Consider the following 17,672-nt stretch of genomic DNA (forward strand, 5'->3'; position numbering starts at 1 on the left):
TGAACGTTGTATTAAAGTAGGTTTATAATATGAGGCATGAAACCTGCACTAAATTCAGTCTTCATACTTCCAATTAATCTGTTGTGGCTCTCAATGGATATTGGATTGTTTTTTTTATTTTTGGTTTATATTTCAGTCACCAGTGTGGCAGAAAAGAGACACTATTGCAGGGTGATTAAATGTACAATTAATTAAAGGTATTTCAACACTCACTCACTTTCTTAACCGCTTATTAGGGTCACAGGGGGTGGTGGAGGGGTGCTGGAGCTTATCCCAGCTTTTCAATGGGCGCAAGGCACATAGTTCCACCCTGGACGGGGCACCAGTCCATCGCAGGGCAGACACACATACACACACACACACATTCACCTATAGGGCAATTCAGTGTCTCCAATTAACCTTGACTGCATGTTTTTGGACTGTGGGAGGAAATCCACGCAGACACGGGGAGAACATGCAAACTGCACAGAAAGAACCCGAACCTTCTTGATGTGAGGCAACAGTGCTACCCACCGAGCCACTGTGCCGCCCTATTCAAAAAACTATGAACTCATTTTATTATAATAAATACATAAATAATATATAACTCTCAAATTCCCACTACTTATTTTTAAGCAGGTGGATTTAAATATCAATGGACAAATTACTAGATATGATGTGCTTGTACGTAAATACATAACACAAAATGTGGTGAACAATGTTCTTAAAACTCATTGTTAAAAATGGATTGGTGCTGTGATAAAAATTCTGATTAGAATAAAAACGTAACACTAGATAAATAAATAAATCAATTGTTTTAGTCTGTTATTACTGTGATAACAGGTTCTTTGATCGGAGTGTTTCCCGGCATCTCTCCCAATGAATCGGACCAGACCTACTGCGACCCTGACCAGGATGGTCGGTGGTAAAGCAGACTGTATAAATTATTATTATTATTAGGGCCAGTGATAGCTCAGTGGTTAAGGTACTGGACTAGTAAACAGAAGGTTGCCGGTTCAAGCCCCGCCACCGCCAAGTTGCCACTGTTGGGTCCCTGAGCAAGGCCCTCAATTGCTCATTGTGTAAGTCGTTTTGGATAAAAAGCGTCTGCTAAATGCTGAAAATGTAAATGTATTTAAAAAAGCATGTGCACACGCACACATTCGTTCTCAGTCCTGAAGAGGGCGCTCTTAACTAAATTTTGTACCGGCAAAAAAAGCCGCAATTGTATTATTGTGCAGGACAGGACACAACACAAAGAAATGTAATTAAATTTACTGTATTTTGTTTAATTCTTTTTTTTTTTTTTTTTGCCTATTCCTTCATGCATTAACAATAACTGCTTTATTTTGGTCAGGGTCGTGGTAGAGGCAGATCCTATCCCAGAAAACCTGGCTGTTTTAAACAGCTAATCCACCGAGCTGCATGTTTTGGCAGTTGAAAGGAAACCAGGGCATCTGGAAACACCCCAAATAAACACTGGAAGAACACTCCAAACTTGACAAAAACAGTAGCTGACACTACTAGATCCACTACTAAATTCTGCACTTCCAATACTACTTGCTGCACCACTGTTTGATTCACTAGGTCATTTGAAATGCTTATTTCAACATCTGTATTTGGATATCCAAAACCTGATTGGGTTTCTGTATGAAATATCCTGTGGCTCTAATTCGACAAACCCCCTCTGTGGCAGGTAAATGAGGCGAGTTCAGAGTATTAATCTCTGCTCTCAGAGAGAGTTCATTGCAAAGTCAAATGTTTAACCCTTCTGCAAAGTTCTCAATGCAGAAATTCAAACTAAATCCCAGCATAATACTGTAATAATGACCTGGCTCCTGTCAGTAGACACTAATCAGTTAAGGAAAGAGCAGTGGCCCTAATATGCCATCCTACAGAAAGTCTACTGTTCATTCATAAAAAAACCTCTTAAGCATGCCCTTATAAATGGTATTAAAGTTTTCAGTTATTTCTGTTATTGGATATTCTGGTCACCAGAATTGGTCATATTTGTAAAATGTTCTATAAGCTACAACTACTACCAAGTACCAATCACAGCACAGCATATCAATAATGTTCATGTCATTTCATGGAAAATGTGCCGTGTGTGTTTATAGTTTATATGATAAGATGAACACTATATGAACCAATAATCTGCATTAAGTGTATGTCGATCATAAATATGTTCATTTCAATTATATACATAAAATTGAATTCAAAAGCATGAATAAATTTCTTAAATTATATTCATAAACCTGAATAAAATCATTCAGGTTAAAATAATTATTAAATTAATTTTATATAATAATATATAATAAAATCATTCAGGTTCAAATTAATTATTAAATTAATTTTATATAATAATATATAATAAAATCATTCAGGTTCAAATTAATTATTAAATTAATTTTATATAATAAAATCATTCAGGTTAAAATTAATTATTAAATACATTTTATATAGTAATATATAATAAAATCATTCAGGTTAAAATTAATTATTAAAAAATAATTACATATATTTTACGTACGCTTTAAAAATACTACAAGCATTTTACATGATCAGAAATAAAAATATATTATTTTTTGTTTTTCAGTGTATTTGGTTAATAAATCAAAGGAACTATTACTTTAAATAACATAAACCCGAGACAGTAAAGCTCAAAACCAAGTATATTTTACTTCTTCATGAATGTTTTAAGTGTTAAATAGCATAAAATATCTGATTTCATTTTGTTTTTTTTATTCAATGTCCTCCCTCATTTTGAATAACACAATTTTTAGACAGTTTTCTTGGCCAAGAAGCCACAGAATTGAATGAAAACATTCACATATCTATTACTGCTTATTGTAGTTTTTGGAAATACGAACCAGCTAAAACTACAGGCACAGAGACGTCCAAGTCTGAAAGTGGAAGAAAAGACCTCACTCGTCTTCCTGACTTTGTTGGCATAGTCAAATCTCATCATTTTCCTTTCACAGACAAACTGGTTAGCATTCAAATAAATCATTAGCCTTTCAGGTCTGCTGTGAATGACACGTCTCGAGTTTGTTTGAAACGAGTGACATCATTTGCTGTGAAAAAACGTTAACATCCTGCTCTCAGAGGCCTGGTGCTCTGAACTGGGTTTTGAAAATTCGACTGAGGTAAGTGAGGACTCATCTGTCCTTTCTTTGATCCCTAAGTAAAGAATGATGCTGACCGTTAGAGATTTCTTTAAATCCAAAGGCTTCTCAATAATATTTGTTTAGAAACATAAAGTATGCACAGCAGGATTATTATAAAAATATAACTATTATAAAAATAACCTTAAACTACAAAAATATTTGCAAATAATGAACTCAAATACTACAAATTATACCTGGGTATGAGTGTAAAGCTGAGCAACGAATTGGGCAACTTTCATCTTCGTTGCTCATTAACCACCAGATGAAGTGGCAATGCACGCTGGACAAACTATCAGCATTCACTCACACCTAGAAGCAATTTGAAGTAACTGTACCATCTCAGTGGCGTAACTAGGAGCTCATGGGCCCCAGTGCAAAAAAGAATTTTAGGCCCCCCTCAACAAATTTCATATGTATATAGGTACTCACTTAGAAGAGTGATATACTGTACAATAGACTTCAAGTTCAAATTCCTGGCTCTGGTATTTTCAATGTACAGTTTTAGTTATTTTAATATTTTTCTTAATGAAAATATTGTAATATAATAATAACGACCTGGAGAGTGCAGCCAGTGCGGTGGGGGGGTTGAGTTCATGTCGTGGAGGTAAAGTTACGCCCCTGTACCATCTACTGGCACGTTTCTACAGGATAAAGAGCCACACCAGTGCAGTTCAGGAGTTCTAAAGCCCGAGTTTGATTTTGTATTTTTCCACATTTCAGAAACATGCTGATAGATAGAGTGGCAGGTCTATATTGTCACTAGGTTTAAGTAAATGGGATTCGTAATGTACTACAATAGACTGGTACCCTGTTTATGATGTATTTCCCCCTCATGACTCACTGAACACTGATCAGAATAAAGCTGTTTTTAAGATGAATAAATGAATGGTTAAATTTCTAAAATAATATTAAATCAAACAAAGTAAAAAAAAATAAAAATAAAATAATAATAACCAAATAACAATTTGCACACCCACACTAAAAACATAATTAATTTTGAAACACACACTCACTCACTGGGGAAGGGGGGTTGGGGTGCTGGAGTAACACAGTGACACCCTGGATGGAGTGCCAGTCCATCGCAGGCCAGACACACACACACTCACCTATAGGGAAATTCAGTGTCTCCAATTAACCTGACTGCATGTTATTGGACTGTGGGAGCTCCCAAAGGAAACCCACACAGACACGGGGAGAACATGCAAACTCTGCACAGAAAGGACCCGGACTGCCCCGACCTGGGGATCGAACACTGGACCTTCTTGCTGTGAGGCGACAGTGTTACCCACCGAGCCACCATGCTGCCCAATTTCTAAATAAAAAAAAAAAAAAACCTCAATATTTTAAAAACACTTTTGCAGGTATGTAAGCATGACATATTGAGTAATACAGTTAGAATATGTTTTATTCTACATATCATTGTACATATGGCTAATTTATTTCATAATTTAAAACACACGTAGAAAAATACATCCTCTAAAATATATCATACTGTTACAATGACAATATATGATTTGTATATCAGCACATTTACCCCAAAATGACATACTTCATTATTATTAAAATGACAGTTTCACAGAAAAAACAGAAGATAATAACACGTTATTCCTCTTACTCCATCATTAAGTTTTTGATCTCTGGTATGACATCTCTGAGAGTAACACAAGCAGTCTGACGATGATGTAGCACGTCGTTGACCTTTGTGAATCATCTACAGTACGTCTGACACACAACAGCTTGGAAATCTTCCAAGTAAAACTTGGAATATGAGTGGATTGTTCTTGGTTGAATGCTTAACGGCCTTGAAACCAAATCCTGGTTTCAAAGCCTCTTTATTAGTTTTAAACTGAATCTCCAGATGCTGAGGGTTCTGCTGGTGCTATCTGATATGAAAACGCAGTTCAGAAGGTTGTAAATGTTTATGTAATATTGAACATAACTTAAATATCAAGCACTTGGTTATTTAACCTGCGCTTGTTCTTCCTGTACCGTTATTGCTACATTGTCACATACCAGGCGTGTTTCTTTTTATTATTATGATTTAAATAAATAAACTTCCACAGAGAAAGCAGAGATTTTCCATTAGGACGAGACCTTTCTTTAGGAGTACCTTTTTCACAGAACCAATGTATTTAATTCAATCGCAGCATGACTTCTGTAAAAAATACAAATATCAATTAGATTACTGAATGTATTTATATTAGCTATTTACCTCACTCCCCATCACACATCTAATTTCTATATTTGAAGGTTTAGCTCTGCAACACCTGGCGCAACTCATGATGTCATACAGATGAGGTTAAAAGTTTACATACACAAGTAAGGGACATGTTAGTCATGGTTACCTTAGGATTTCTTTTTCTGTCACTAATTAAAACACACTACTTTAAAGAAAATGGTTTTCTGGAAAAAAGGAAAGAAAACTGCTTCGAGATGCACAGAAAAATAATGAACACATTTGTTGTATATTTTAACAAGCTGTGAGGTGCAAATTTTGAAGCATGAGCTTTTCTTTTCATGGCAGTCTTTAAACTTGTAGCTATTCCAAGCTTGCTTGATTGTGAACAGTGGGTGTGTTCAAAAACCTAGTGAGCTGCCTTGATGTCTTACTGCCTACATAGGCAGCTGCCTAAGTAGAGAGGATTCTAATAAGTCATTGACTTATAAGGCAGGTTATTCGAACGCGCTACTTGGGATGGGGTGGCACAATGCCGTAGCATGTCAACTAACGTCTCCCTCCGTGTACCGAAATGGTTACATTCGCTGGCAAGTCAGAATTTGCAAATAAATACACTTGTGCAAGTTTATACAAATTAAAAATCAGTGATAATTTATTTACGTTTGAAAATAACTCCGTTCGTTTCTCCGCACCGTCCACCATGTTTTTTATTTTTCTGTGACAAAAGTTGTGCCGCACTGAATGCTGGGATTGCCTTCACCGCTAAAGCAGCATCGGATGCTCCCTCGTTCTTGAGTCAAAATACCGCTGAAATTTTAAGATACTCTACTAGTGAGCATATTAAGGCATCTAGGATTTCTAACAGCCTCCTTCTCGGGAGTACGTACGATGACGTAAAATGCTGTCTATGTAGAGAGCTAACTAGGTTTTCGAACACACCCAGTGTCACCCTTATCACTGCAGTTTCTATTGTAGTAGCTGGATTTAGGTTATCATTTACATTTTATACCACTTTTTAAAATAAAAGCACATGACCTGTTCTAAGCAAACCTTTTTAGTGTTTTCATAATGACATAGAAAGGAATAATTATCTCGTTCTCTCTCTCTCTCTCTCTCTCTCTCTCTCGCGCTGATACATGTATATGTATCATTATGAATAATGAATTAGTAATTAATATACTTTAACACTGAAGTTTCAAACTGTGCCTTGTTTGCTTCTACAACAAAATGTTTACGTATTATTTAAAGTTTTTTACTGTCAGACTAAATGTAAGGACTAACTTTAAAACATCTTAAAATAAGGACTCAATGTTTTACACACAAAAAGCAGCAATGCAATAAAAATCAATGCAAAAAAACCCAACTACAATTGATACACATTTTCTTTTTTTTTTTTCAAAACAAAATTCATTAAAATGAAACGTCAAATAAAATAGGTTCACTACTGGGACCACTTGAGGTTGAAATGCACAGGGTGTACCTTAAGTACCTTATTAGCATACCTTGGCAGTTTGCATTGTACAATAATAGTGAATGACAGACAATATGCCTCTGCATGTTTAGTTTAAGTGTTGTAATTACAACACCACATATCCGTGTCCACATTTATCGCTCAGTCTATCGACAGGAACAGGTCTCCACAGACATATTGGGATAGTTTTTTAATACGATGTTTTCGGACTCGTCAGAGAAGAGGACGCTGAGAGAGTTCATTTTCTCTGGCACGCAGCAGGGCTCTGGGATGCCTGGAATGATACCAACTGTCTTCACTATGCTTTGAATGGTTGCGTGGTTGGAAGGCCGAACAACCTAAAATGAAAAAACATTTTACAGTGATGAATCATACAAAACATCTGAACTTGTTTATGTACTCAGTTACACACCTAATTAGGTCCTCAATGAACTTTAAAACCAACCCTTCTTAAGTTTCTGATCTACCAAAAACTTCAATATTATTTAAATTGCTGTCATTGTAGCCTTGGCTGTTTACATTTTTGTGGGTCCCTTCTGATAAGATCAGATGACTAAGACCTAGTCCACAGCAACATAAAAAGGGCAAAATTGTTTTGTTTTTTAGACACAATAACCTTTTTTATAAATTCCCTAAAGTTTCCTGTCTAATATAAAATGCAGAGTAAATAAAAAATAACATGGCCTGGATGTTTGGCTTTCACATTTCCATCTCTTTGATATGCAGGCATGTGGTGCATGCTGAATCTTAAATTCCTAATCTCTACATATGTGCCCACAAACAAACAAACAATTAACATTGTTTCTATACCATATTTAGTGCACAATAGGACTTCCTTTTTCCAGCCTAATTTGTTAGATATACAGCTAAGTATTTTCTCAGGAGTTAGGCAGTTTAGCTTATAGTTTAGTTTTCTAAACCATTCATCTTGGTTAGGTTAAAAACTAAACCTACAGATGTAGATTATCTTTATATTAACTTGATATTAACCAGTGTGCCTTTAAATACATAATAGAATTGGAAGTGTGTTGGCCAGCAAATCATCAAACTCGGTAGCACTGTCGCCTCACAGCAAGAAGGTCCTGGGTTCGATCCCCAGGTGGGGCGGTCCGGGTCCTTTCTGTGTGGAGTTTGCATGTTCTCCCCGTGTCTGCGTGGGTTTCCCCCGGGAGTTCCGGTTTCCTCCCACAGTCCGAACACATGCAAGTGAGGTGAATTGGAGATACTAAATTGCCAATGACTGTATTCGATATAACCTTGTGAACTGATGAATCATGTGTAATGAGTAACTACCGTTCCTGTCATGAATGTAGCCAAAGTGTAAAACATGACGTTAAAATCCTAATAAACAAACAAAATCATCAAACTCCAATACCAATCAGAGATTCATCAGATTTTTCCAATTTTATAGCAGTTCTTAGAGTCATTATTAGCAGAAAACAGTTAGTAAATGGTGACAGTTTGCAAGGTTAGTTACAGCCTTTGTAAATTGTATGATATTTATGAATGCATTTTGAGTGCAGACTGTGGCCACATCTCTTATCTTTGCCAGTGTGTGTGTGTTATTAAGGACTAAATGTACATATACAGTGCTGTGAAAAAGTTTGCCCTACACCTGAATTTTATTTCTGCTAATTAGTCACATTTTAATATATTAGATCTTCCAACTTAGTCTAATATTAAAGCAACACATTTATTATTAAGATATAGATTTACCCTTGGGAAAATGTAATTGCCCGTCTAAACATACTAACTGCTTGTGCCAACCTGGGCTGGAACAACTGCTATCAAAACTTTGCCAAAGCGTGTCCCTTCTATGTCTTCTACATCACAGTAGAGGAATTCTGGCCCACTTTTCAGAATTGTTTAATTCCCCCTATACTTGTACCTTTTCCAGCATGAACTGCCTGTTTAATGTCTTGCCACAGCATCTTAGTAGGATTCAGGACTTTCCAAAACCTTAATTTCGTTTCTTTTAGGCCATTAAGATGTGTAATTGTTTGTGTGCTTTGGATCACTGTCCTGCTGCATAATGCAACTATGCTTGAGCTTTAGGTCACAAACTGGGTCCACACTGTCCTACAAGATTTTCTACTAAAGTACAGTCTAGTAAAGTACAGTTCCATCAATTATAACAAATCGGCCAAGTCCAGTGGAAGCAAAGCAGCTCCAGACCATCGCACTACCACCACCTTGCTAATATGATGTTTTTTTTATAGTGGAATAAGGTGTTAGATTTAGGGATGTAACAATACACTCTACCCACAATGCGATACGAGTCATGATACTGGGTTCATGATACGATTTTTTTAAAACAAAATTAAATTGAAGACAAATTATAAAAAAGTTTCCTTTTATTATTTCTCTTAAAAAAATAAAATACTGTATTTGTGCTTATCTTTTATTTATCTAAATAATGAATGCCCCTTTACTTCTGAGGTAGATACAAACTATGCCAAATAATGCTTATTGTGTAAAAACATAAGCATTATATTACAAATAATACAAATAAAGAAAATATCCTCACATAAATAAATTTGGATGGAAAATCCCCTATCTAGCAACTTTGTAAAGTGCCGTCAACTAGGTGAGGTGAATAGCGCCAGTGCCCTCTGCTGTTTAAAGTAAATATTGATTCATCTTAAATGAATAACCGATTCGAAATGTTCTGCATGTGCACCGAGTTTTAACTGTCTTGTGGTGCATCGTTACATCCCTAGTTAGATTTACACCAGATGTAACTGGACCCATGTCTTCCAAAATGTTTGGAATGCATGGAAATATTGTTTTTTTTTTTGTCTAATGCGAGATTACAAATGCAGTTTTTAAGTTGTTGATGCCTCCTTGGTAAAATGTTGGTAGGCTGGCCACATGGAAGGTTCACCACTGTGCCATGTTTTATTGATTTATAAATATATAATGGCTCAGCAACTATTTTATAAAACTTTCCTGACTGGTGAAATGGAATGACTTTGTTTTGCATTTGTATTTGTGTATATTTAGAATGTGGCATTATGTGCTGCTTTTAGAGACCTTCTAGCCTGCATCACATTGCCAGACAGACTGTATTTAGGTAATGCTTAGTTTTAACATGTCTGTTAGTAATCATGCCTGCATGTGGCTAGTTAAATTAAACTTAATGGTTTGTTGAATTTGGTTAGCTGGTTAAATTAGTAGGGGGCAATGACTTTTTTTCACAAAGGGTCAAGAAGGGCTTATCAGCGGTTTTGATTAAGTACATGCAATCATAATTTAAATAAGCATTTTATGTTTACTTGGATTATCTTTCTCTAATATTAAAAGTAATTGATAATCTGAAACATCTAAGTGTGACATGCAAAACTAGAAGAAATTGGAAAGGGTCAAATACTTTTCACAGCATTGTACAAATAAAGCAATAGCTTAATTTAAAGTTTGTTTTGTGGTTTTATTATTATTTTCTGTCTGAAGGACACAGTTTAAACTAGGATTTAATACTAGCATTCTGCACAACTTTAAAACTCAATTTGACTGCAGTGGAAAGAAAGGAAATCAAGAAAATGTGTCCCACTAAAACCCCCATTAACTTTAAAATTATGTGAAGGTAATTACACATAACGTTAGTGTGCTTCACTTATGCTGGAACTGAACGGCCCGTGAAGGGATTCTTTGTTTAAAATCTGGCCACAAGACTTGTTCTAAAGGCCTTTTTAAATATTTCAATATGTACTATTCCTACTGCCCAGTACTGTAGGATGTTCTCACCTTTGGGATAGGGAATTCACATGTTCCTGCACAGTAGTAGGCATCGAAAAACTTAGGTGCCAAGATCCATTCACTCCATCCAATATCTGCAAAATCCACCTTCAGGTATCTTCTGGAACAGCTTCGTGGCTCTTTCCACTGTCTCCTCCGTGCCTTCTTCATGGTTTTCTCATCAAAGCTGAGAACCTGAAACTTGTTCGGACCATCAGCGAGTACTTGGCCCTTCTTCCTCTGCTCTTTCTTAGAGGGCTTTGGCTTCAGTGCTAGATAAGTGCTTTCCCATAAATCATGCTGCTTGAGACTGTCATACTCCACCTCAGGAAGTTCATTGTTTTGCATATGGTCTGGAAAATACAAGTCCCTTTTGACCCTCATATCAGGAGAAAATTTGGGAAATTGTGTGGACTTCTCATCTGTAGGAAGAGGGTCGTATCTTTGTAAGCTCAAGGCCACACTATTGGGTTCTGATATGGCTTGGTCATTGGCATAAACCAACATGTACGGCAGGTTGTCTTCTAAAAATGTGTCCTGATATTGCTGATATTTGATGCCATAGTCAAACTCTAGTGTTATTAAAGACTGATTTCTTTGTCTTGCCTCTTTTACAATGTGACCCACATCCTTGGCTTGCCATATTCCCCTTCTGTGTGGGTGTAAGGTGATGTTTCCAAGGAATGACCCCTGAGGAGAACCAGAGGAAGAGCTTGTGAATATAATATGAAATGATGGTAAGTAGTACAGGTCCTGGATGCGGCAGGAAGGATTCCGGATGCGCTTGCAGAACCAGGACCTCTGACGTGGGCGTTTGTCAAAGTAGAAGTGAAGTGTTGTAGTAAGAACCAGCTCGGAGTTTTGAAGTGAAGTAAGATTTAGCTGATAGAGAACTTTCTCCTTCAGGATTTCTGCAGGGAAAGTGAGAACAACTGTTGAGTAAGGCTATATTTATTACAGAAGTAGGCTTAAAAAGCAGTCTTTTTGTTCAGGCTGAAGGATCCTAATGAAGCACAACGAAATGAGGTGATACATTTCTCCTGGAACAGCTATGACCATGTGGATATGATTATTCAAGTCTTCTTATAAGCCTGCTAAGAATTAAGAAGTAATATGATCACAATATGTTTAAATCAGCTGACTTTACAGAATGTTCTGCCTCTTAAAAAGAGCTATAAAAAGATTGTATGAATAATTTGTCTTAAACTGTGGCATATTCAATGAGAAATGTGGGGATTACTTGTTCTAAATGTCCTTTTTTCCTTTTTTTAACAAAGAAATATAGACAGTGTATATAGATGCTGTGAATTAACTGCATATGCCATTTCTCATTTATATTTGCATTTATGGCATTTAGCACAAACTCTTAAAGGTGCCTTACAATCACACTACTCCAGTATCTTAACCTCTGAGCAATCACTGGCCACACTTATTATACTCTTTCTGAACTTTCTAAAAATTATTTTAAGGCAGTAGCAAATAATTTAGTCATTCAAATATTTAGATTGCTGCCCAGACAGTAGGTCATCCGGGTACTGTTTAATGAATACTATGTATTCGGACACACTAATTGCTCTCGGATACTGCTTTTGCGTACTGTTCAGTATGGAAGTATGCGATTTCAAATGCAGCCCATTAGGACATGTATGAACAAAATACAGTGGACCCTTCACTTACGAATTTAATTGGTTCCGAAGAACTGTTCTTAAGTCAAAATGTTCGTTAGTTAAACCTATTTTTCCCATAGGAAATAATGTAAACAGAATTCATCCGTGCTAGACCTCCCAAACCACCCCCTTACCTAACCTTTCTAATGTCTTAAATGGTCTTTTTTGTTATAAATACAAGTATATTTTCCCTTAATCTTAATTGATAGAATAGATATTACTGTAATAAACAATAATAAACAACAATACACAATAGTACTGTACATAAAAAACACACATCACATTGTACCATACACCATAATAAATTTCCTTTTTTTTTATATAAAATGTATCTACCCGAAACAACAATAACTCTCATATTTCTCTATTATTTCCTTCTTTATTTCAATAGTGTTATATTTTGTAGGTGTAATTGCACGAAAGAATAACTTCCTTCTTCTCTCTCACTAACTGTCCCCGCTGTCTGATACACAATGACAGCTACTGGCAGGAGTAATTATACAACAACAAATAGTAATAGATCTGTTTATTTTCTCACCACTAAGTTTTCTCTGCACCTTCTTTGGGAACATTTTAATATTGAATTTTACAAAATATATAGAGAACACCAAAAAAACACAGTCCGCTGTCCGAATGTTCACTCACTGTATATATATATATATAGAGAGAGAGAGAGAGAGAGAGAGACACTCGGTGTCAACTTGTTCGTGATGTCACGTGTTTTGCGAATTTCTGTTCGTAATCCAAAATCCAAATTCGTACGTTAAGTTTAAAAAGATCGCTCGTAACCCGAAATGTTCGTATGGTAAACCGTTCGTAACTCAAGGGTCCACTGTAACTCATTGGTTTCGAACACCTTAATGAATTTCTTATTCATAATGACATAATAAATTCGTTCTTCAATTACGTGAATTAACATTATTTTATGCACTATAACTGTGAAGTGCTACAATTTTAAGTACCTAACTTTGCTACTTTGACAGCAAAAGCCACGCAAATATATTGGACATTTTGACATGTATGTTAAATCAAAAGTTTTTTAAACTTTTCACCAAGAAACTCTATTTGTCATTTTTAAAAACAGCTCATACAAGACCTGGTTTAGTCTGACACCCCAGGCTTTTGTCATATTTTCGAAACAGAACACAGACAGAACAAAGATTTTTGCAAACCTGAAAACGAATACTCAATAAGATGAATCTGATATAGTTATATACATTTAAAGTACATATAATAATAATTTTAGTTCAGAACAATTACATTTCTCGTATTTGCCTTGTGATTGAAAAGCGTCTTTTAATTAAAAAATGTGTTACATGAAAAAGGAAGTCAAATGTAGCCCCTATGTTTACAATTCTTCTCACACACATTGTGCATCTGCTGTAATGGTGCAACTGTTCTGAATGCAACTAATATCCTCAAAACATCTAAAAGAGGTACAATTTTCTAAAATAATGTGTTTGTGCAAAATAATAAGGTTGAACCTATTTTCACTATTAACACAAAAATATATAATATAAAAAACCTGAAATGTCATGAATTCATATGTATTATTGTTGGACAATGCATTTTGAAACCACAGTCATTAATATAAAGCTGTTATTGTCTCTACTCTCCTGCAAAGACTTTCCACAAGATGTGTCTGTAGAAAGTTGTGCCCATTCAGTTAAAAGACTTTCTGAGGTCAGATTCTGTTTTTGGATGAGAAGACCTGGCTCAACATCAACATTTCAGTTTAGCCCAAAGTTGGTCAATGTGTTGAGGTCAATGCATTGTGCAGCAGCAGCCCCCTGAAGATCATTCACATTAAACACATCAAATGATGTCTTTAGTCATGCTACAACTGGAAAAAACTGGCTGTTGCAGATTTTCAGTCATTATATCTCAGTTCTGTGCTCTGATTTATTTCAAAACAATCCCTATCTACTCTCATTAATTCAATGCCTGATCTATTTAAATGATTTCTCCACACCATACCAATACTGGGTAGAATCCCCACTTAAAACAGTCTTTCATATGGCAAAAAATTCTACAGGGTGTTGGAATCTTTATTCGATATTTTAGTTCATGGGGACATGATTACAGCACATACTTTATGCAGTTTGCCAAATCTCTTGTTCTACCACATCCTAAAGATGTGCATTTGGATTCTGATCTGATGACAAGGGAGCCATTTAAGTACACTATTTATTTATTTCTTAGGTATAACATCTTTTTACACTTTGGTTACATTAATGACAGGACGGGTAGTCACAATGTCAAACAGCAACATGGGCAATTTTGTATCCAAATTCACCTAATTCACCTAACACAGAAAGGAACGGTGCCGTCCCCTTGAAGTACTTCGCTGAGACTATGACCAGAATAAACCAGTTTGTAAAAACCCTATATCTGCATGGTAGATAGTAGATATATTTGGAAGTTCTAGGGTTTAATACCCACAATCTACAATTTTAACTGGAAAACAATTCCTAAAAATGTGCTGATGTCAAGGGCCATTGAAGTACACTATTTATTTCTTAGGATTAACATTATTTTACAATTTGGTTACATTAATGACAGGACGGGTAGTCACAATGTCAAACACCGACATGGGCAATTTTGTATCTTAATTCACCTAATTTACATGTCTTAGGACTGTGGGAGGAAACTGGAGCTCCCGGAGGAAACCAACACAGACAGGGGAGAACATGCAAACTCCACACAGAAAGGAATGATGCCTTCAGCTTAAAGTACACTAAATACTTCGCTGAGACTATGACCAGAATAAACCAGTTTGTAAAAACCCTATATCTACATGTTAGATAGTAGATATAATTGGGCGTTCTAGGGTTTAATACCAACAATTTACTATTTCAACTGGAAAACAATTCCTAAAAATGTGCTGATGTCAAGGGCAATTGAAGTACACTATTTACTTCTTAGGTATAACATCTTTTTACACTTTGGTTACATTAATGACAGGACATGTAGTCACAATATCAAACACTGAGATGGGCAACTTTGTATCCAAAAGTCACCTAATTTACATGTCTTAGGACTGTGGGAGGAAACCGGAACTCCCAGAGGAAACCCACACAGACAAGGGAGAACATGCAAACTCCACACAGAAAGAAATGATGCCTTCAGCTTAAAGTACACTAAATACTTCGCTGAGACTATGACCAGAATAAACCAGTTTGTAAAAACCCTATATCTGCATGGTAGATAGTAGATATATTTGGACGTTCCAGGGTTTAAAACCCACAATCTACAATTTTAACTGGAAAACAATTTCTAAAAACGTGCTGATGTTAAAGTACACTATTTATTTCTTAGGATTAACATCAGTTTTACACTTTGGTTACATTATTGACAGGACAGGTAGTCACAATGTATCCAAAATTCACCTAATTTACATGTCTTCGGACTGTGAGAGGAAACCGGAGCCCCCAGAGGAAACCCACACAGATGGGGGAGACCATGCAAACTCCACATACATAAAAGAAGTACACTAACTACTCGCTGCGACTATGACCAGAATAAACCAGTTTGTAAAAACCCTATATCTGCATGGTAGATAGTAGATATAATTGGACGTTCTAGGGTTTAATACCCACAATTTACTATTTAAATTGAGGACATTTGCTAAAAACCTTTCCTTGACTTAAACTTTCTGTTGTTGGATTCAACATCTATTGATCAATGGTTTCCCTAACTTTAGGAAACCCTTCATGCATGATGCCAGACTGAACTTTTTTAAGTATAGACAATGAACCACAGCAGACAATGAAATGCAGCTTGATTAAAACAAACACTGTAGAATATTGAACACTAAATGTTTGCTAAATTTTACAAATTTCACACAGTTTATAAAGAGAAACAAACTCACCAGGCTTTGCTTTAAAACTCCTGACAGTATTTGTGTCTTTGGGCCAGTGCAGCTCTCGGATGTATTTCTGATAGAGTTTAAACATGTGCTGTGAAAGTCTGTCAGTCTTCATGCTGTCACTCACTCCATCAGCTGGAATATCCAACACAGAACCAGAGTCTGAAACTTCAGCAGCAAATACACAAGCACCCAAATAAAACAGCAGGTGTACAACAATAACTGCCATGTTCAAAACAACCCGCAACGAAAGAGCTCAGATATAAAGACGCAAATCGTTCAGCTATGATAAAGGTGTTAAACACGAAATGATGCGCACGTTCAGTCAAACTCGATATAAAATCCTTTAGTATTTCTACATGCTCCGTGTCCGTGGTCTATTCATTTCCCTTTAATAAACACAAGTAGAAATAAATATACACGGGTTTTCTGCGAGTTTGGTTAACCTGTTGAATGTGAGCTTGGTCGTGAGCGATAAGCGACTATAATCATGGATGAGAACATATGGTGGTGCTCTCAGTTTCATGAACCCGCCCCACAGAAAAACGTAGCTGCTCGTCCCACAACTCTACTGCACTACTTTACTACTTTAAATTAATTGTAATTTTAGCATGTGAACCATACATAGTTAGTCTGGAGTCACAATATGCGACTAAAAAAAGCTCCAAACATTATAAAATAAACGCATATTGTGTTGTTTGTTTGCTAGTCATAATGCTAATCTAGCATACATTTTCAGCCCGGTTAGCACGTTAACATAGTCTGCCACAAAACTAATTTATTATTTTAGTAAATTAGGTATTGATACAGAATAACGTTATATTCAAAGTAAAAAATCATTTAGTTCATTTAACCGCGTTTTTTTCTGTAACAAATAAGAATAACGAGATAATATTTGTGTTTTCCTAACTGTATCTAAAAGTGTAAAGCGACGCAAGTCAAATGAACGCACGCGCACGCACGCACGCACGCGCTGATGATAATTCCTCTTGGCTGCTTCAGTTAGGGGTCACCACAATAGGATCATACCTCATACTTGATTTGGAACAGTATTTACCCCTTGGAACCAGCACTGATATGTGTCCCTCACTAATGAGTAGGTTCACATAACACCATAAATATTCTGTATTTGTGAGTTTAACCCTGGATTCGAACCTCCTATATTAGGACACTGCATGGCTGTACCATTTCCCCACACCAGAGATGTTCACAAGTCACAAAATACGAGTCAGAGTCAAGTCACGAGTCTTTAGGCTAGAGTCCGAGTCAAGTCACGAGTCAATATAATATACACAAAACATATATTGGAAGTGTAGCGTAGAAATAAACAAATAATCTGTAAATTCAGATAAAAAACAACAACAGATTAGCGACTGTATTTTTGCCGTTTTACTTTGTGCCTTTACTTTCCTAGGTACCAGTTAAAAGCTTAAACTGACGTTTTGTTTTCATTGCAAATTACGGCACAGTTGCCAAAATCCCAAACACAGCAAAAAAATCCATAATGCTGCTTACCTTAGCTTATGTTCTTCCAGATGCTATTAAATTTATAAACGTGTGTTGTCCCATTAGGAATATAATCCGTTATTTTGTAAATGTGCTTATA

At 36.0% G+C, this 17,672-nt stretch overlaps 1 protein-coding gene across 1 annotated transcript; it reads right to left on the minus strand.

Moving 5' to 3' along the window:
- Window positions 1–6,604: 6,604 nt before the first annotated feature.
- gdf10a (growth differentiation factor 10a) lies at window positions 6,605–16,301 on the minus strand. Its single transcript, XM_062995201.1, has 3 exons — window positions 16,070–16,301; window positions 10,541–11,442; window positions 6,605–7,134 (listed from the first exon to the last, which is right to left on the minus strand). Exons 1-3 carry the CDS (start codon window positions 16,293–16,295, stop codon window positions 6,943–6,945), a joined length of 1,320 nt encoding a protein of 439 aa, XP_062851271.1. The 5' UTR covers window positions 16,296–16,301; the 3' UTR covers window positions 6,605–6,942.
- Between the last annotated feature and the right edge of the window lie 1,371 nt (window positions 16,302–17,672).

The sequence above is a fragment of the Trichomycterus rosablanca genome, chromosome 5 (genome assembly GCF_030014385.1).
Source record: "Trichomycterus rosablanca isolate fTriRos1 chromosome 5, fTriRos1.hap1, whole genome shotgun sequence".
NCBI lineage: Eukaryota > Metazoa > Chordata > Actinopteri > Siluriformes > Trichomycteridae > Trichomycterus > Trichomycterus rosablanca.